The 23,246-nt window shown below is 35.1% G+C and overlaps 1 protein-coding gene across 1 annotated transcript in view; it reads right to left on the bottom strand.

Annotated features, from left to right (window-relative positions):
• The window catches only part of PGR (progesterone receptor), a 38,954-nt gene that overhangs the window by 11,811 nt on the left and 3,897 nt on the right, over positions 1–23,246 (bottom strand). The window contains exons 3-4 of the mRNA XM_084491500.1: positions 10,107–10,223; positions 1,070–1,372 (exon numbers count right to left, since the gene is read on the bottom strand). Of these exons, the coding sequence (XP_084347626.1) occupies positions 1,070–1,372; positions 10,107–10,223 (420 nt within the window). The remainder of the gene's footprint in view (positions 1–1,069; positions 1,373–10,106; positions 10,224–23,246) is intronic.

Here is a 23,246-nt window from a genome sequence, read left to right on the forward strand (position 1 = left end):
AGGAACAGTTAGAAAGATGAATGCTTTTGAGGGTGTAGCTGTCAGAAATTTGTGAGGTTTGTATAATCACTGACTTAAGTGTTCTTAACAAGAGATACAGTTGTAATACAACAAACATCCACCTATTAATATATTTCTTCTGTTTAAGTCCAGAGAAGAATCTTCATCTGTGGATTTGACAATAACTTTTGCTCTTTGATATCTTTAAAGATTGCTATAAGGTATCAGAGACAATCTAACAGCTTCCTGCCACCAAAAGTCCTGTTCTTCATTACCTGGTCCTGTTAACCTCCTTCAAGCCAGCCATTAATGCTATGCCTCAGTTAACTGGTTCAGCTCATAAAGCATCAGAAAATCAGACGGTAAATAAATAAATAAATAAATAAAGGTTGTTTTCTTCTCACTTAATGAGATGAATCAGTTCAGCTAAGAGGTCTGACAAGCCCAAGCTGTAATGGGGAGGAGCAGCAAGTGGTATCACACTTTCCTGCAGCAGTGAGGTGTCAGTTCAGCTCACATATTTCCAGGCTTTCAGCTTAATATGTTGTTTTTTATAGATTGCAGAATCAGGCTCCTATCACCAGACAGAGAACATGGACATATAAATATGAGTTGCTTTTTTTTTTTTTTTTTTTTTGTAATCTTTGTTTCTTCATAAATTCAGTTGCTTCTTAATACTGTTCGTCCCTGTTTCTTTTTTAAAAAATAAGAATGAAGAATATGCAGAACTCAATTAAGAAAATAAAAAAAAAAAAACACCATAAGAATTAATAGTAGAGGAGGAGGGGTTAGGATGGAAAAGCTGCTATAATGGTGGAAAAATAGGAACACTCTGGGCTTTTTTTTTTTTTTTTTAATAACTCTAAATATGCTTTCCTTTACGAAGGCCCTCCTATTAAAATGTATTGGATTAGTGCATGTATTATCTGATGAAGTGGAAACTTAATCCTTTAACAATTTCTGAAGAATTACATACCATGCAGACAATAAACAAGCAATGTTCTCTTTTGACTGCTCGTCCCATGACACATTTGCTTAACTAGAATTCACTACATGTAAGTGTTATTACCTGGTAGCAATTTTGACCACTTGACTACACAAAGAAGTTGCCTCTCACAAAGATGATTGAGACTGGTCAGCAAGGAACTTGGTGTTTCAGGTTTTGTATTGTCATAACCAGCATAGACAACTTCTGGCTCAATGCCTCGTAAAACACTTATCATTGGGGGAACAAACTGTATTTCTTGATTTGGAGAAAAGGACAGCCTTTGGGTTAGAGATTGGCTTTCATCTTGAAGAGTTGCTGGCTGCTGGAGAGCGACATCTAATGTTCTCACAACCTTAACTTTGTTAAACTTTTTAAATTTTCGACCTGAAAAAAAGAAAATCGTTAATTTGTTAAAAAGAATTAAACAGAAACATCACTATTTTCCAGTAGTGCTACATTACACTTTCCATCTACACTAGGAAACTAAAATTGTTTTCTGAATAAGTTTCCTATTTGTTGAGTATTTATATAATTAAGAAATAATCATGGAAAATTCTTAAGAGTTTCTTCCTCCATATCCTCCTCCCTGCTCTATGAGATGAATGTCACCCACCCATTAAAATTATTGCATGAATTCTAGGTTACAGTAACCTCAGAAAGTTTTTTCTGGTTCAGTTCCCACTGTTCCATCACAGGCTGACAGCTGAGCCAGCTGGCTCTACATTTCAGTTGCTATTCAGTGTTAATTAAGGATACTGTTTATTTTTTCTCTCTAACATTCAAGAAGAAAAATGCAAGTAAGTAATTATCAGATATCGAAATTCCTTTCCTTCAGTTCCATAAAAGCATTTCAGTGTCATGGCTAAATTTTATCTTGATAATCTTTAATGTAATAATTTTATATTCTTAACAAGAATGAAAATAGAGTTCGAAGGATGAATGAAAGTCAACAGATACTGTAAAAACATGCTAACACTTAGAAAACCCTTCGTTTTCTGCAGTGCAATTCTTATTTCAATACTGCAGTTGAATAACACTAACAATAACAACAACAACAAAAAAGGCAAAACAAAACAAAAAACACCACCTCGAACTGCTTTCCCAAAATAAACGCAAAGACTACATCTGGTATGTCTGTGTAAACATACATAGCTCTAGGTAGCAACTCTTCAAATTTCTTTCATGGCAACATGCTCGCAGTGCACCATATGGACACAGATCAAACCTGCACAGGCTCAAAGGCAACAATGCTCAGAAAGAACATGTTTCAAGGAAAAGTCGCACCCATGTAGAAATCCCTGCATGGAACACATTCCCTCTAAATATACCCTCAAAGGTGAAATCTGTTGTTAGATCATTAAATTCCTCAGTTCTGCCAAACGTGTTTTCCTCAGTGAAAAAAGCATGTCATAACAAGTACAAAATGCAATAAGGTTGCCGATACTTATGATCTGATTTAGATGACAGTGAAACAATTAAAGAGATTCAGGGTGACTGCAAGCAAATGGTAAGTTATTCTTCCAAGAAAAATAAGAAGCTTACATGTTTCAACTTTAAAAAACACAGCAAGGAAGAAGAATTTTCTGCTCCAAAAAAAAATGAGAAATCACCTTTATATTTTTACTTAAGGTTGCATACTTTACAACAGTAGAAAAAGAGATGCACCAAATTCACTGGCTGAAAATAAAATCCTTGACTATCAAATTGCTGGATCATTGAGAAACTGCCTTTTAAAATGGCAAAATGCAAAAAACACCCTAAAATTTACTTTTGGAGGTGAAAGGTAGTAGAATTGTAACAGTGTGCTTAGTTGAATTGAGATTCCATTTATAATATTCATATCAAATTATCTTCTAAAAAATAGTACTTTTGTTTTAAAGTGAAAGATTATACAAGGGAAATAGAGCATCCTAAAGAAATGAAACAGAGTTATATGAACCCATGCAACCTACGCACAAAAGAGGCTCTAGGACAGTGGAGTAAGGAAGCACACTTCAACTTCAGCATGTGATCTGAATCCTTTCTCAAATGGTCACGGAAGGAATGTAGAAACATTAGCATAGTCAGACTTATCAATTACTTCCCTCCTTGGAAAGTTTCTGTCTCTTAAACTACATACTAAAACAGAAGGCTTCAATAAAAGTAGCTTTACTTAAGAGCATGTCTATTCCATTTTCTTCAGATGCTCCCATATTATACAAGATAATAAATTTTATGAAAATCCAGCATCTCCATTTTGGAGTATCAAAGATGAACAATTAGAGAGTTACACTGACCTCATCAGAACATCTATTAGTGTTCTGATAGTATAGTATAACATCAAGCTAGATTAATACATCAACCATAATAGTATATAATGTAGTATATAGTATATAATATAGTATATTATATACTATATTATATATTATATAATATATATTATATTATATATAATATAATTATATTATATTAATATAATATAATATTAATATATTATTATAATATTATTATAATATAATATAATATAATATAATATAATATAATATATTAATAATTATATTAATTATTAATATAAATAGTATTATTAATAATATTAATATAATTATTAATATAAAATAATATTATATTAATTATTATAATAATATATCATAATATAATATAATATAATTATAATATTATTATATTATATTATATTATATTATATTATATTATATATTAATATAATATATATTATATATTATATAGTATATATTATATAGTATATATTATATAGTATATAATAGTATAACATCAAGCTAGATTAATACATCAACCATAGGAAGATTCCTTGTGTTTTTTCTACATATTTTATACAGTCTATGACTTTGATTAACTACTCTTGATGCCTGCTGGCATAGCTGAAGGCAGAATGAATCCTCTTGTTTTTGAACCAGACAGCATTAAGCAGATGAGTGCAACCCAAAAAGTTAAAATCTGCTTTAAAAAAAAAAAAAAAAAAAAAAAAAGAAAACAAAAGTGTTTAGTGTTTTCCTATCACAAATATGCATACTTAATCATTAAACAATAAATAAAAATTGTATACAAAATGACAAAACTTCATTTTAAATTAAAATAGTAGTTAGAATCCAGAGATAGAATAAATACTAAAATGCTAAACAAAATTTCAAGAAACATGTTATTAATAGCATAAATAAGAAGGATAAGCTCTTCAGGAACAGTCATTATCCAATGAAGTCAAAGGTCATAGTCCCACTGACTTGACTGTGGGTTTAATTAGTTTTGTATGAAGTGTCCCAACAATCTTATGTTCATTTTATCACCTGAGGTAAGGATATAAATATTCCTATCAGTGACTCCTTCCTAATGAACCAAACGCCAGCTTATACCTTACACCTTATATATCTGAACCAAACCAAACCAAACCAAACCAAACCAAGCCAACCAACAAACCAGACAAAAAAAAAAACAAAAAAAAAAACAACAAGGCAGTATGATAATATCTCAAGAGATCTAGGACCAATTTCTACCATAACAAAGCTATATATAGACCTAAAAATGCTGGGAATTTCCTACTAAGTATTGTTTAGGTATGAAGGAAAGCAGAGAAGGAACAATTAATTTGATAGTTCATAAATAATGATTTCAGGTATTTTCTGAAATAATGGTTTCAGATACTTTTACAGTTCAGAGAACAAAGAAAGAAAGAAACCAAACAGAGTACTTATCACGTGGAAATGTTAGTAGTTAATAAGTACCCATGTTTCCAAGTGATTGAATGTATCTGAATTAATGTTGCACTGACTTGAAGAATTAGTTATGTGTTTATTTCTAATTATGTTGCTCAACAGCCACCAGTAAAGCAACCTCACTTGTTACCTATCTACTGGAAAGGTGACTACTGATAACTCACAATAAACTTTCCATCTACCACAAGGAGACCATGTCAAATTAATGCAAACTCTTAAGGACATAAGGAAAGCAACAAATATTTGACTACAGCCTAGTTTTTCAACTGCAGTTTACAAAAACATTCATATAATTTCCTGCTTTAAGATAAACAAATGCCTCTGCTAACTCTTGTAATATAAAAAGAATACTAATCCACCCTGGCAACTATTCATCTTAGTATAAAACCAATCTGCACATTTAAACAGAATACCTTTTCTTTGTAATATTTTTATTAGTTTGTATTAAGTAGGATAATATTTACTGGTGGCCAGTCACTGAAGCAGCTTCCTGCTACTCACAGTTCCCTTACCCTTGATTTATTACTAATAGAAAGTGATACTGTATTTGTATACTGCATGTATAAATGGACATAACAAGACATAACAAAATTAATATCTATTTTATCTCATTAACAAATACATTATGATTTTCTCCATAATACATAATTCTGTATTTTAGTATTATTTTAACTAGGTATACAGAATCAAGCAGCAAATCAGACATGATTGATAGTGGAAATTTTATTTTAAAATGGCTCGATTTCTAGTAAAAGGCTAACATCTCGCTATCTTTTCCCATACCCTCTAATCAGGTGGAAAACGTCAACAATTTATTATTCTTGACAGAACACTATGGCTCCGACTTTAAGGTCACTGTGCTCTTACGTTTTGTGTAGAAGAACAAGCTGTGTACACCTTAGGAGGGTGTATACAAAATAGAGGAACAAAGCAGAAAAGCAGAAGTAATACATCTTGATTTTAATAAGCCTTTTGACACTACCTCATAAAATATTACCTGGAAAATTAATTAAGATTTGTCTACATCTAATCACTGCAATGTGGACTGAAAGCTGACTGAAACAATGAATAATGTGATAATTTAGCAGTACAACAGAACAAGGAATCAGTGACAGTCAGCCTGGGAAAATCACAGATCCACTGATAGGAAATAAAAAGCTGTGTGTGTTTATTCAAGGACTTGACACAACTTTCTACTATCCTATTAGGTAGAAGATTAGAAAGTGGATTGATTAACTTGTTTGGTTATGAAACATAGAACTTAAAGACAATATTCCCACAGAGAATCTCATCGTTAACATTCTGTAAAATCTCAGTCTTTCTTACCATGATTAAGCTATGCTGAAGGTCTTTGTTTTTTGTCTGAAGGCTAGCATTAGGAAACTAATTAGGAGTAAAAGAGAAGTTCATCTATGAAAGTTCCATCTGAAGGATAGAAATCACAAAATGCACATTTTGGGTGGGGGGTGGGGGAGTGGAGGGGGATGCTTCAGGGTGGCCTCTGTGAGCAAAGCCCAGCAGATACCCCACGTCAGATCAGAGCCAGCTCCAGACATATCCAAAAGGGACCCACTGCTGGCCAGAGCTGAGCCATGAGCGACACTGGGTAAGCCTCTGGGAGAGCAGATTGAAGGAAGGGGAAATCTGCTGTGCTACAGCAGCTGGGAGAGAGGGGTGAGAGCTGAGAGAGAAGCAGCCCTGCAGCCCCCGAGGGGAGTGCAGCAGGAGGGCAGGAGGTGCTCCAGGCACAAGGCAGCACAAGTTCCCCTGTGGCCGATGGAGAGGCCCCTGGTGGAGCAGGCTGTCCCCCTGCAGCCCATGGGTCCCACATGCAGCAGATCTCCATGCTGCAGCCTGTGGAGGAGCCCCCGGTGGAGCAGGTGGATGTGGCCTGGAGGAGGCTGCGGTCCATGGAGAGTCCCCGCAGGAGCAGGCCCCGGGCCGGAGCTGCAGCCCGTGGAGAGGAGCCCACGCAGGAGCAGGGGGTCTGGGGGGAGCTGCCACCTGTGGGGGACTCACACTGGAGAGCAGTTCTAGAACCATATAGAATGGCTTGTGTTAGAAGAGATGTTAAAGATTGTTTACTTCCAACCCAGCTGCCAGATATCCCTTGAAAGGATGCCACCCAGCCTGGTCTTGAACATCTTGCAGGGATGGGGCATCCACAGCTTCTCTGGGCAACCAGTTCCAGTGCCTCACCACCCTGTGAGTGAAGAATTTCCTCCTAACATATAATAGGAACCTACCCTCTTTTAGTTTAGAATGGTTATTCCTTGTCCTACTACTGTCCACCCATGTAAAAAGTTGCTCTCCATCTTTTTTATCAGCCCCCTTTAAGTACTGAAAAGCTGTAACGACGTCATTCCAGAGTCTTCTCTTTTGCAGGCTGAACATCTCCAGTTCTCTCAGCCTTTCTTCCTAAGAGAGGTGCTCCAGACCTCTGATCATCTTCATGGCCCTCTTCTGGACCCACTCTGACAGATCCACAACTTTCTGGTGCTGAGAGCCCCAGACCTGGATGCTGGACTTCAAATGAGGCCTCACAAGGGCAGAGCGGGGGGGGGACAATCACCTTCCTCCACCAGTTGCCCACTCCTTTATTGATGCAGCCCAGGATGCAGTTGGCCTTCTGGTCTGCAAGTGCCCACTGCTGGCTCATGTGGAGCTTTTCATCCACCAGAAGCCCAAGTCCTTCTCCACAGGGCTCTCAGTGAGTTCTTCTCTCAGTCTGTACTCACGTCCAGGATTGTTCAAACCCAGATGCAGCACTTTGCACTTGGACTGGCTGAACCTTGTTAGGTTTATGTGGGCCCTCTTATCTAGCTGTGAAGGTCCCTTTTTATGGCATCCCTTCCTTCTGTTGTACTGACTGCACCACTCAGCTTGGTGTCATCCGTGAACTTGCTGAGGGTGCACTTGATCCCACTGTCTATGTCATTGACAAAGATACTAAACACCATTGGTCCCAAGACAGACCCCTGAGGGATACTACTCGTCACCAGCCTCCACCTGGACATAGAGCCATTGTCAATTATTTGTCTGTGACCATTCAGACAACTTCTTATCCACCAAATGGTCCACCTTTCAAATATCTCTCTCTTCAGTTTAGAGATCAGCATGTATTGTTGGAACACATCAAACACCTTATAGAAGTTAGATGATATCAGTCGGTCTTGCCGTGTCGACTGATGCAGTCACTCCACCACAGAAGGCCAGTAGATTGATCAGGCAGGATTTGCCCTTGGTGAAGCCATGCTGGCTGCCTCACATCACCTCCTTGTCCTGCATGTGCCTTGACACTGCTTCCAGGAGGATGTGTTCCATGATCTTGCCAGGCACAGAGGTGAGGCTCACTAGTCTGTAGTTCCCCAGGTCTTCCTTTCTATCCTTTTTTAATATGGAGTGACGTTCCCCTTTTTCCAGTCACCAGGGATTTCACCTGACTGCCAAGACTTTTCCAATATGGTGGACAGAGTGGCAACTAATTGCAATGGCAACTACTTCAAACGGCTCCCTTAGGACCCTAGGATGCATGGGATCGGGTCCCATAGTCTTGTACCTGTTTGATTTCATCCATTCCTGAAAGGCTGCATCTGGAGATACAGTCCCATATGGGATCAGTTCCTGAAGAGCTGCAGCCTGTGGGCAGCCCCCACAGGCTCAGTTTGGGAAGGACAGCATCCCGTGGGAGGGACCCCACAGGGAGCAGGGGCAGAGAGGGACCATGAGGGAGCAGCAGAGACGATGCATGAGGGTCTGACCGCAGCCCCCATTCCCTGTTCCCCTGTGCTGCTGGGGGGAGGAGGTAGAATAGGGTGGATGGGGGGAATTTGTTTTTAGTTTGCTTTTAGTTCTTACTTCTCTAGTCTGGTAGCGGTAGGTAATAATCTCTCTATGCTGGGTCTGCTTTACCTGTGACTGTCATTGGTGAGTGATCTCCCTGTCCTTATCCCAACCCATAAGATGTTTTTTTTCATCATATTTTCTCCCCTTGTTTTTCTGAGAAGGGGGAGAGTGCTATGGTGGTGCTGAGCTACCTACTGGTATTAAACCACCACAACATGTTCTCTTAACTTTGTTCCTCCTTCCCCAGCCCAGTGCCATCAACATCCTTGGCAGCTCCATTCTTTTTACCAAGAGGAAGCACTGCTCTCCCAAGGTGCAGGAAGGAGCAACAGACAGTAACACCAATTACACTGATGTCTGTCACTGTTCTATTTCCAGTGCTGTGGGGTGAGAGGGATCTAGTTTGAAGAAGAGGACTCAAAGGAGAGGTAGTGTTGAAGGTTTCAGGGAGGTTCAGGAGCAATACATAAAACAGAATCCATATCACAGCACTGCCTCTCCCTCCTGTCGTTACACAGACTGCTCCCTGGAGGTGCAGCACTGTCTGTTACAGAGGATGAAATGCAGAGAGCCAGCAACAGCTGCTCACTGGTAGGGAACTACTGATTTACATCACTGATAAACGTATAAAATGTAAGAATGACATGACGACCGCGTATGCAAAATACTCCAGCAGCAACACAGTACCGCAGGATCTGAAAACATACAGCTGTGCAATCAAAATGTCAGCCTGCAAACTACATACAAATGTTAATTTATGAATGGACACAGACACAGAAAAATAATGAAATTACCAACAGCATATAATGCCAGTTCTTCCTTCAGGGAAAAAAAGCAATATATAAATGCAGAGAGAGAAATGTTTGATGAACTAAAACATATTAGAAGTAAATCATATTTTGTCTGTTCCTTTTTTATTATTATTTTTAATTCAATTTGAAAATACATTCTTTCTTGCTTTCTACTACCTTTATATTATTTTCTTATAGTTTCAGCCATGTATTTTCAAGCCGTGTGCTGGTCCAAAACTTCATATAGCTAAAGTGTCATGAAAAATATGGGAAAAAGAAAAAAAAAATATATATATATACATATATGCCTGGTCCTCTTTGGTGGAACAGAAGGATATAAACTTGTTGAATTCTACGCAAAGCAATGACAAAGAGTACAGCAGAAAAGTGTGGGGATAGTCCTGACTTCTGATTTTAGTGTTGATCTCAATTTGCTTCTTCATTTTTTTCCCAGATTGAATTCTCTGATCCAAAACTATTAATAAATACATACCAAAGACACAATTCCTGTTGTTGCAACAAAATGAGTGTAAGGATACATTATATGACACAAAGATATTTTTGTTTCAGGATTCCCAGGCTTTCGTTAAAATATGTAAGCATTTTAACTTATTTTAAACACCAGGTAATTCTTCCAAAATAACATTTTAATGTGGTTCTTTCTCTTAAAGTATCAAAGGAATATTAAACTCAAGGGATTGAAGCTAGTGCTCTTGACTGCCTATTTTTCTCAATGAGATTTGAAAAGCAGCTCACCTCCCAGGACCATACCGGCTTGACAGCACTTCCTCAAGCGACATGCTGGACAATTCTTCCTACGAATTTTATCAACTATGCAGTCATTTCTTCCAGCACATAAATAATTGTGCTGCCCTGCAGGCAAGAGAAAAACAAAATTAATATGTTTTCTAACATGACAAAATTATTTCTGTGTATTAATGTTGCAAAAATAACAGAGGAGTCAAAAACAAAAAAGTATAACTGACCCATTACAGAACCCCTTCATTTTGTTAGCTATTAAATAATCATCTTTTACTACTTAAATATAAAGTTTCTTTGTCCTATTTAAGAGTGACATTCCCTATCTACATAATTCCAAAATAATTAACAGGCAGTACAAAACACTTAAAATATTAATCAGTATTTCTAATCTAAATCAAGCATGAGGACAGATTTCCTTCTGTTTTTTGTTTGTTTGTTTGTTTGTTTTTCCTTTACTGTTCCTAATTGCAAAGTTAATTAAGTATTTTTTGCATGGATTGATAAAGAGTTTCCAACAAAACTGAACAAAGAAGTTGGGGCATTATGCAGTGCAAAAAATAGCCCTTTAAGCAGAGTAAATTACCTCTGCTGGAGAATCAGTTCTGCACAACACCTGCTGAGACACCAACTGAACATATGAAGCCAACAGAGGACAAACAGAGGAAGGCTGTAACTTTTTGGTTTATGTTAGCTCTTAGGAATGGCAACTCCAGTTTATTGTTTAATTCTGAAGCACTCAGTTAGGAAGAAGCTGTCATTAGTGTATTAAAATGGAATCTTTCACATGAAATTAGCTTCCAGCACAACAGTCATTTTATTAGCAAAACATGAAATCCAGCTGATATAATAACATTATTTCTCAAAACAAGCTTCAATTATAATTTTTCTTGAAGAGAACAAAAAAGTATATTTTTATGCTTTTGTATAATAGTGATCATTTCTGTGATTCATTTTAATGTTGAATGAGTAAACAAAGCTGTAAGAAGAAAACAGAACAAATCTTCACATTAAGCCTCAGTTTATCCTCTAAGGTTTAACTCTAAAATCCTTCCTGTTTTTGCACACCATCCTCTATCCGTTCCTGTATTTTCATTTTCTTACATCAAAGCATAAAAGATGTTTCTTTTAAGACCAAAAAAAAAAAAAAGGATAAAAATGTATAACTGTAGGAAGTACCAATATCAGGGATAATTCCCCTGTAGAATATTGTGGATGTAGACCTGTAAATATAACAGGAAACCACAGCACCACTTTTAGATTTTTACTTATTTTTAGATTGGTACTACTCTGACTTAACCATCTGATGTCACCAGGAGCACACAAGTCTGAGACAATTATTTTATTCAGCTGGTTTTATTTTTTTCTTTATAATCTTATTCCATCCTTTATCTGCACTTGGTCAAGTGAGCAACTGTTCACCAATAACTTTTCTAAACAGGAGAAAGACAAACTGAAAATGACTCCTCAGGTGCAAATGCAGGACAAGACCACTCTATTCTAACAACAAAAGACGTGCTAAAACACATGAAACATTCCGTTTGCTTCTGTGGTAACATCTTTTCAAAAATTAATTTACTTCTTACCTTTACTTTTAAGAGCAACTTGTCTAGATTTAATGAAAGAAACCTGACTTCCTAAAATTCTTAACAGTTTCTATTGTTTTAGAAAACAACAAGTAATTGTCTTATACACTGCCTGGAACTTTAAAAATATTTAATAATGTACTAAATTACAAAAAAAAGCTCATTTATTTTCTCCTATTACTTCTAATCCTGGATATCTTCATACCGGAAATGTTATCAAAATTAACCCAATGACTAAAAATCTGTCTTGCTTTGGCAGCAGAGCAGGAGGCAAAACACTTATTTTGAACATTTGTCATTTATTTGCATTTTTTCCTCATCTTGCTTTGCCTTTATTAGCTACAAAAGCTCTTTTGAAAGGCAACAACAGTTTTAAGATTGTTACTTAAAAGCATCAAACCATCAAATCATCAAATTATTTCTGTATTGTGGCATTCTGATGCATAGTTTATCTACAGAGAAATGCTTAAGTACATGGTTTAGGTTATATTTGTGGGTTTTATAGTATTTTTATTTGTTTGTTTTTTGTCCCCTGAAAAAATATCTCTTTGGACCTCATTTTTTTGGAACCTTTTGAATTTATATCTGGATCCTTTTAGCCCATGTCCACTGGAAGATCAAAAAATGGACTATGCATTTCCAGCTCAGCTGCTCAGAAGCAGCTTGCAAACCTACAGGCATTCACGATTTAATTTTCATCCTATGCTGACACAGAAAAATACTTATCTACTAAAGTTAGTGCCATATCATGAAATACTCCTCTTCAAACTCTCAAAGAACATGTTCATATGTTCTAGAATGATGTTAGTATTTAAACTTTGCTTTTGATACTAATATGTGTTTTGCATACTTAATACCCCAAGTATGTGTGCTCACTGCTAAAGGAGGCTAAGAAACTTCGGTAGAAGCAGTAATGGCAACAGTGTTCATGCTGGAACAATAAATTAATTGGCAAAATGGGAATTAATAGCTTGATCTATACACATTTTAACAGCCTGCATTATTAAATAGCAGATATATTATGTAACAGCTTTTAAATATTACACATCTAAGATTGTTACAAATCAACAGTGCAATACATTGTAAAATTTAGAATTTGCAGTTACACTTTTAAAGTTCACTACAGCTCTTAGAAACCTCTTCATAACTTAGGCTTTATCAGTAGATCCAACCTCCACATTAACTGAAAATGTAGGAAATACTTCATCATTATGTAACAACTCACCAGTTATTATAAATCCAAGACAGAACAATTTTTTCCCATCTGCTGACCAAATCATAAATGAGTCACAATTATCAAAACTGTTCTTGAATGTTCCTATGTTCTAGTGAATACAGCATACCACCTCTGAGTTATAGAACAGATTAAGTAAATTCAGTGCATACCATGAGAGAAATGAAGCACCGTTGTTGGAATTTAGGTGCAGTAAGAATTTCCTTTGATCTTCAAAAAGTATTATTTCACTCCTATTTATTTCATAAACTGTACCAGTAACCTAACCTTTATTATGTTTTTACCTAGTTTGTTTCTTCCATAAAGAAGAAACTAGTATGAAATAAAAAAAAAAAAAAGGAAAAAGCTATCCCCTGACACTTCCCAATCTAAAGTATATTTCAAAAAAAAGAGCTGAAGCTTTTTTTTAAAAAAAATATATATATATATATATATCTATTACATTATATATATATTTTATATATATATATATATATATAAGGATATATAAGGTTTAATTATTTAGTATTTCACTTAGTCTCACCTGTCAGGGCTTTTTTAGTCATCAAAGTCATCTGACTGGATCTCATATAGATATACAAATCTCACATGAAACTGTATCTGTGTTTCTACCATTGTCAAGAGCTGGATTCTGAGAACCCATTACTTGCTTGACATTAATATTTAAGTGTCAGTCACTACATGAAGGACAGTTTGTGTAAGAAATGGAAAACATGCCAGATATTTAGTTAATTTCCAGATCATGGGAATCAATTTCAAATTAATTAATTTCAAATTAATTTCAAATTTCAATTAAGCTATTTGGAAAGTTTTGATGGTATACCTAAACATTTATTTGAAAATATATCATTTAGAATCGCTTGTTGCATCTCAGTCCTTAGGATGACCTGTATTTTCACTGATTTGCTTAAATATGTGAATATTGCAGTAATGTTAAATACATGTACTAATGAAGTATCTAAAGACCCCTGCCAAGACAAAATTCCTGTTCAATTGTAGCATGTCACCCAGCATCTTTTATATGTTATTATAACTAGGAGATAAAACACAAAAACCAAGATAGTTGTCCAGTCACTAGGGCCCAGATGAGAAAGCAAAAGCTGGTATTTGTATTTCTTACAAAAATATGGATCTAACAACTTTCTGACAACTGCTACTTTCTAGGAAGTTTTCCCCCAATGTTAAGTTTCCTGAATACGTTTCCTTTTCACCTATCTTTAAAAGTGAAAAAAAGCTCTCTCAAGACCTCAAAGCATCAATTTGTAATGTAGATTTGATTAAATATGGAGAAAATACAGAGATTTCATCTGAATCATTCCAGATTCTTGTAGGGTACCAGTTTTCTTAACCTCCATCAAAGTTTTATTTTAGCAAAGGCAGAAGTACTAATGTAGTCGTTCAACTGCAGTTTTAAGTACTTCAATAACTAATGCTACATTGGCACATGTATATGAGAAAGTGATTAAGATGTGTATGGTCTGCACACACCAACACAATCAGTCACAGTTTTTGCTGTGACTGTAAAGCTGCAGTAATAGTACTACAGCTCTGAGAAATGCTGCACATACAGTGTCTTTAAAATCTGGTTATTAACTGAGCTCACTGCCATACTGTAAGTTATTTAAAATGATTCAAATGAATTAACAAGTTCCTGAAATTTTGCAGATATGCAAAGATGGAAAGTGTATCTGCACAAGGAGTATCACATGCCAGCAGCCAGTTATTTGTATAAGTGCATCTGTGCTGAACTGCTGCCAGCCTACACAGAAGCAACATGCTTGTTTGCAAACTCTCATTTCCTCCTGTCTGCAAATAAAAGCACTTTCTCAAGTCTTCTCTCTCTCCCATAGTTGATTTTGTTTCCCCATACCATTTTTACTTATCAATGCTTTCTTATGAAACCATCCTGTTCCAACCTCTGGAGGACTTCTGTTCACAATACACACCACACTGTTCTATTTAGTCTATTTTTATTTTTATTTTTCTGTCTAAAACCAGAAGATATCTAATGCATCTCTTTGTAAATTATTTTATGGCCAAGTACCACTCAATGTCAACATTTTCCTTCATGAAAGCCAGCCTCCAGCTTCTGTTCAATAATTTACTCCCAACATGTTCTTTTCCTCTTGCAGTGTTTTTCATACCATAAGAAATAGAAAGTGCTAATTATATAAGCAAATATTAAAACCAAAGGAGTTACTTTTTCACTAAATCCCTGTCAGGCATTCATGTGAAAGCTGATAATAAAAATGATTTTAAAATAAATAAAATGGAAAATAGTTTCACCTATGTGTACTAAACACAATGGTCCAGATGTAGCTTCTGAGAATGACTGACTTCTGGAAGCTAATATACTATACTAAGGTACACATTACTCTGGATTTGGGCCGATTCTATCACTGTTTTCCATAACTAGGCAAATAGTCTAGCCTAGTTCCTCATCAGAAATGAGAAAAACAGCTAGACTGACCTTTGCTCTGATCTAAATTAACCACTGCTCTATTTATACTGTTCCCATGTGCAAAAAAGCAAATTTGTGTCAAGCTTGCATGTCACAATGTGGGCTTATGTGCATGGGTCTTGGAGAACTAGGAACCTATATTACAGAGTTTGTAATACTCAAAGTATTCTCTTCGTGTCCCTGTATGCCATTACAGACGATTACAATCTCCAAGATTCCACACACCTCAAACATCATTTTAAAATTATTTAACACCAACTTCACTTCAGTGCTAACATTTTCTCCAGAAATAAAGATGTCACTGAAATGAGGCTGAAACTCTAACGACTTAACAACAAACCACATTCCCCACTGACCTTACCCTGTTTGTAAAGAAAACAGTATTTACTGAGGGACTCACATTACATTTCCCTCCTTGACCATCAAAATCAAAGTTAATTTTTTTCCCAAATATTAAGCAGGTGTCCTGACTACAGCCCTATAAAGTACTTTTATTTTCAGACAGGAAGAAAGGAGAGTTTGCAAACAAGTGCATTGCTTCTGCACAGACTGGCAGCAGTTCAGCACAGATGCACTTACACAAATAACCAGCTACTCTATATAAAGTCCATAGTGGTATAATAAACGTGCTACTAATGCAGATCTGCTTCACAGCCAAGAGTTCAGTGGGCAGAAGAGTAACTTGGGAATATGTTCCATCCTGGACTCTTTTTCTTGCTGAAATAATATGGAATTCCTCCCCTCATAACAATATAGTTTAAAGTGAAAACAGTGAAGAATGATTACAGCCCAAGGCATCCTTTGGCCTAACGAGCTGCAAGGAGAAAAGGGTGTGTCTGACTCACTCCAGACATGATGAACACAGCTCTTACATCCTGGGTGACTGCCTTACTTCTTCTATGTACTCAGTGATGGGGATTGTGAGCATTAACAGGTACTACCAATTCCTTCATCTTTGTGAAGCTAGTCTTTCATTTCTTTGCCTTAACTACACACGATGAAAAAAGCAAATTGATTAAAAATGTTTTGTTCAAAAAGGAAGCACAACTATAAAACATTCATTCCTAAGTCAAATCTAGTATTTCCCATATTCTACTTTACTTTGCTAAGCAGATTGATAACTAATTTTTCATATAACTCTACTTACAACAAACTTCTGTTACACTTCCAGTCCATTATCCGTTAATTTGTAGTTAACTTGTAAGCATATCTTACAGTCCTCTGCCTAATTTTGTTTGCTAAGTGGACAAACCAAAAATGGTTTCTTTGGAAGGGAAACAGCATTTTCAAACTACCATATATCTTGCATTGCTTTTCTTCTCTTCAAAAAAACACTTCCAGTGTTTGCAATATCCTTAACTGACTCTTTCTTTCTCCTTTATCTTGATTAGAAAATCATCTTGCCTTTTGTTGTGAACACTGCACCACTGTCTTTTTCCTTCCAAAAATTACTTCTCCAGACAGCAACCTATGCACATTATATTTATGCTATCTACAAAACTGATCAGTTAAATGTAGCTACACTGTTTTCATTCACTTCTGGTTAGTTAAAAGTTGTAATACGGGGTGTGGTTTGTTTTGTTTTAACCTTAGTAATTTCCCTATTTATTCTATCACCTTCAAGCAACCAACCAACCACCAAACAAAAACCATAATTAAGTCCTGTTTTACAGAAACCATCATGAACTGCAAAATAAGGGTTAGTATTTTACATGGACTTTATTTGGTCTTCCTAGAATATTTACCACAGTAACATTCTGAAAGGCATAAAGTCTTTGTGTCTAAGTACAGGAACTGACAATAGTAAAAATGCTGCATAGCTAATATATTTCAGAAAATGATTCTGGCTTCTACAAATCAGTATTTCCAGTTATTTTTATGGCAGTCTGTCACAATTGTTCCATGGTCACCATTTTTAAGTGATTAATTACATAATTAATATAAATATTTAAATGATAAAATTGACATCTTTTTATCTTTTTTTTTTTTTTTTTTTTTTTGTCAGTGAAGGTTATATTTCTTATAAAATAACTATAGATCATAGGATTCGAACATCCAGTGTACTTTAAAAGCACACCAACTATTTCAGAAATATACATCATTAAAGTACTATTTGTTATTTTGATCCCTGAATGCTGTATTCTACCAACATAAGAAGCATTACATTTGTATTTCAATCATCCCATCATTCTGATTTCAGTGAAAGTATTACAGCACATTGCCTTGATGAAATTTGCACTGTGTGTTTTCTCTTATTCTTTGCCTGGTCCTAGATCTGAACTGGTAGGAAAGTAATGAAGGTAGAAAAATTAATGAAGTAACGAAGGTAGAAAAGTAATGAAGGTAGAAAAAAATAAAAACATTAGTAGCAGAAAAATGCAACATGTAAAAAAAAAACACATATGTTGCTGCCTGTGATCAAAACACCCAACACTGCTGAAAAACTGTGAAGAAAGGATTCATTTGACTAATTAGATTCTAAAGTGTAGAGATCCAGGAGAGCAAGTAGTGTACACTCTGGTCTTGGGCACTGGAGAAAAAAATGGGTACTTTAGGATGTGATTTATCTTAACCTTGAGTAACGTTCAAATTGGAGTTCTTTAATAGCCTATCGATCTCCAAAGGAAGCCCAAATATGGATGTCCAGATTGGCCTTCAGTTTGGTGAAACCAATCTCACACAAATCTCCACTGTAGTTGGGGATTGTGGAAACTCATATAATTATTTGCCAAGAATAGGACAGCATTTTCCAGGATGTCAATGTCACATGCAACTCTTTTCATGCTTTAACTGCAAAAGATTCCAGGTTGTTGAAATGCACTCGGATGCTAACAGATATTAACCAACAGCCACTTGTGAAACTGCAGGAGCTGTTGACTAGGTATGACCAGGAAACCTCTGAAGTACAGCCATGTATCAACACAGACAACAACATACTGTAACATACAATTGACATTTGTTAAGTCTTTCCACGGGTCTTTCTTTCTTTCTTCTAAAGAACCATCTCTTAATCATCAATTCTGTGGAATGGATATATAGCTTAAGGAGATGGATACTGTCAAACCTAAGTGCATTTTTAGGAAGTAATAGTTTGACTATAAATACTTAAACACTTATTTTGTATACTTATTATATTTATTTATACTCTAAAAAGATATGAGCTACCTTGGTGGTATATGGGTGGGATTTATACCACCAAACACAGAGAGTGTACATCATCACCTGACACTCCTTTTATGTTCAGTATAGAGAAATACTTCCTGTTAGAGTACCGCCATTTTCATCCTATGTAGATACGCAAAACAAGTCAATGAATTACTTCCCAGAAGTTCCTGTTTCTCTCCACCTGCTATAGAAGGAACTTGAGATGCACAGCTCAGGTTACTCCCATTTTGAATATCTGAAGTTGGACCAATCAGCAACGCTAAGCACTCAGCTGCTGGTGCTCTGTAAAGCAAGCAGACCTACACCACCTGAAATAACTTCAAATCCAACTGAAAAGATGTTTAATGCAATATTCAATACAGTTTCTAAACACAGTATATAACATTAAGACAAAAATTTTGGTAATTCACATTTCTGCAACTATGTTCTAAGACATCTCTACCAGGAAATCAGTACAGTCACTAAGAGAGCAGTAAGAAGCCCAGCATTAGCACTACACCCAAAGCACAAGAATGAATGTTATCCTTGCTCAGTCCATTGTTGTGCCACAATCAAATTGACAAATTAATGTTTGTCAAATGGCTGAGCAACAATACTTTTTGTAAGTTAGAAATATGATACACAATTATGTATCTGCATAGATCTTCTTTCCCTTTTTGTAACGTAAATTCTTTGCTCTCACAGAAGTGAGACTTGCCAGTTGAATTTTAGGACCTTCACAGAGGTAACTTCATATATTTGAATTTGGAAATATACTTAAGTTTACTGTACATTAACACTTTTTGGTCATGTACAAAATAAAACAGCTTTAATAACATTAAATATACTAAGTGAAAAACATTTTCATCTCTCAACTTGCAGTATGATGCTTTGCCTGCTTCATGAAACTTTCATGACTATCAGGTTTATGGTACACACCGTACCAAATTCTGATTCCAAGAACACAGAAAGTGGGATTAAAAACAGAAAATTGCTGTGGAGTTAGGAGAACGGGAAACATTTTACAGCTGCTTTATCAATTTCATAGATTAAAAGGTCTCTATATTATGGCATTTCACTGTCTTTCCAAATAGAACTTCCTATCAGTAGATATTTTTTCAATCAGTGTTTGGTGTGCTGTGCCACTTAACATCTTTAAGCTATGTAAGAGTACACTTGTGGCAATCTTCACGCAGAGTATTTCACTACGTAAGTAGCGAATCACACTGTCATCATAAACTGCTTATACATAACACAAGTCAGATAAACTTTATCAGAAAGGCTGGCTGAAACAATGCTCAGCCTTTTCACTGCACAGGCGTAGCTCATGCTTAGTTCAATACCTTCCTCCACTTACATACACAGACAGTGAAAACTCTCATGGAAACTATTTTCTAACCCACAGGGTTTGCCAGACTTAGGTCTCAGAGAAAATAAATGTCCACATGTCATCAGCTAAGTGTTGCTGCTGTTGTTGTTGAGCTTGTTCCCTGATATTATTATTTGTCCAGCGCTGTTACCTTGAAATTAAAGCACATACTAAAACTAGAAATTTCCTATATATTCATTAGATCAACTTAATAATAGGGTCCCAGATATTTGAACAAACCAAGAGTTATTTCTTAACACATATGCTGCAATATCATGTATTTATGTCAGCCCCAAACTCTTCAGGTTCACACAACCACTTGTCATTACATGTCGAAGTAACACAAACAAGGCGCAAAGGAAGGCAAATACTTTTATAAATATAGAACAAAAAATAGAAGTGGGAAACAGCACTTCAAGTTGTTTTCTGGTTCTAGGTGATTTTTATTTTTCATCAGTAGAACTACGCTGGATAGACTTTCAAGAATGCAAGCCACCAAGAAATGATGCATTAGTGATAATGTAACACCAGGAACCCACAACTCTATAGGTAGGGGAGTTCCTCTCCAGGACAGAAATTTCACTGTCGTGTATTACACAGCCAACCGCAAGGTAAGAGATGATCACAGTTGCCTTGCATGATTTTATGTGAAGATACCCTTATAAGATATTATTTATGTTATAAGATACTTTAGCTTACAAGATACTGTATCTTATAAAATACTATTATAAGATACATATTTATTTATGACTGTATGGTAATTTAAAGCTAAGTAAGTATGAATTGACTTCCTAAATTTCATTCTCCTAAACTCTACTGGCAATATTTTATCTGTTTTTTGTGACCTTGTATTAGATATATTGGTAGCACTTACAAAATGCCTGACCATCAACAGCATATTACTTTGCAAATGTGGAAATTCTGTAATTTTTAAAACATTTTAAACTTTATTTCTGAATATTCTTTGGTTGGTAACTCCAAACTGCCATTAATTTTCAGCTCACAGACATGAACAGTACTAACCCATCTACATACTGAATCCAATTTTGTATTTTAAAATTTCTTAACTGAATATAAATAACAGAAACTTCTATTATTTCCATGGTAAATAAAGAAGATCTTTGAGTATTTTTTAAAAAGCCTTGCAATTTTTACAACAGTTGAATCAGTGGATTGGTAAATCAGCTCTTTGTAGCTAACCAACTAAGAGCATATAACCTCTTTATGCAAATAAATATTTCCTAAAAAGTCAGTATTTTTATCCCTTACCTGCATTTTCTCCTTCTCACCTCTAGCACAAAGGTTTGTGTTTTTTTTTTTTTAATATTCGTTTTACTACAGTTCCCTCTCCCCACCTCCCACCCCCCCAAAAAAAAAAAAAAAAGATTTGCAGTTTTAGTTAATGTCTTAGGATTCTCCTTAGAGTAAAATATACTTATGGAATAAAAAACATCTTTTTCTTCATATGTATAGGCACATATTGGAAGCCAGGAACCCAAACGACAAAATATCTACCAAACCATACATAGCTAAGAATTTCTTTGCCAGTGTTGTAAAATAATTTAATTCTAAATTTAAGCTTTCATCTTAGTGATCCTCACACAGTTCTGGTCCACTGTTACACTGTATGGATACCGCCTAGTTCTATTCAAATGTATGGTTAAATCATACTTAGTACAGAAACTTTTAGATTCACCTGTACAGTTTCAAATTCAGACTGAGGATTTGAATTGTGCTCTGATTATATTTCAGAAAGAGTAGTGATAGAAAATGGAGTTTTCTGGATAGCAAAATGGTCCATTCTACCTCAGAGAAAGCATTTAATTAATACTGTATTTTCCACACACTAGGGGTGAGTAAAAAAATAAATAAATAAAAATAAAGTGTATGATGAATGCTGGTTTCTGTGAAAAAAAAATATATATATATGTTGGCTGCTAGATTTGAAACTGCCGACATACCTAAAATTACTGAAGTAATTAAAATAGAAAATAGGCATATTCCAACAAAGTCAGTACTGCTGTATTATGTCCCTTGTTATGTATGCACTTGAAAACTTTATAACATATGAGAGAGAAATCTAAATATAGAAAATCCAAGTAGTAGGAATACCTTCTATTTTCAGCCATGTTTTAATTTCTCATGGTGATCAGGACTTTATGGAAAGTATATGAAAGGTAGATTTATGATTATGAATTTGCACTCAAAAAGTTTAGCATCTCATTTGCATGAATAATATTGGGAAAAAAAATGGAGTAGTATTCAAAATTTAAGAAGGCAAGTAATGCATTCCCACTCGAAGAAATGATGGGCAAGGGGACACTACATAAGAAAAATTCTCAGTAAAATGTGTGAATCTTTAAACGCTGCTTTCTCTGGTATCTACAAAAAATATTATTTTTATTTTTACAAGAGAGTAGTTTGTCACCTTTATTTCTGACAAGTAATAAATGAAAAAATACTTTAAGTTTAAATGAAATTGGATATCTATCCATTTCAAAGCTAATAATTTTATCCTCTGCTTCATTTAAAATAAGGAAGTCCATCTTTTTAAAGAACTCTCTTTACACTTGCGTCTTCTATGTAAAATTAGGTAACTACATTTGTTCATGTTGCTCATGCCCATATTGCTCATTTCTGTCATTCTTCTCCATAAAACTTAAAAACTACTAATCTGTAGTTTTTCTTGTCATAGTCCAGCTCTCTGGGGTAGTTGTCAATTCTTTGAATACTCTTCCTAAAAAAAAACTAAACACTTCTTCACCACACTCACAGTCTTTGGAATAATTTAAAAAATGGTAAGTATGAAGATGCTATGAGAAACACAAGTTTTTTGTTTGTGTAACTGTATTGACCTATTGACCTCTTATTTCTCTGTGTATTTCTAAATGAATCAGTAATATTCTGCTAATACAGCTTTTGCATAAACACCCAGTGAAAACAGCCTGAAGAAATCCTTAGTAGCAGTTTATATGCCTGCTGATAAATGATAATTTAGCATTAAATAAAGTATATATGCTGAACAGTAATTGGATATGTTTTTGAGTAGGTTCACCTACTGTACAAATACAAGTTTAGGAAAAAGATGAACTTCAAAAGTTACAGAATCAAATTAAAATACAAAATTAAAAAATAAATACTACTGTTGAAAAGTGAATAAATAAACCTTCTCTTAAAATATGGCATTCATAAATTACACTACACTCTTTCTTAAAACTTCAGCTTCCTGACTTTTTAAGAGTATGTCTGATGTAGTACAACAACCAAAAGCAAAGAATGTGAAGCCAAACCAAGAGACAACAAAGTCAGTGAAACAAACATATGCCTTGTAACTTAAAAGCTA

The sequence above is a fragment of the Aythya ferina genome, assembly GCF_964211825.1.
Source record: "Aythya ferina genome assembly, chromosome: 1".
NCBI lineage: Eukaryota > Metazoa > Chordata > Aves > Anseriformes > Anatidae > Aythya > Aythya ferina.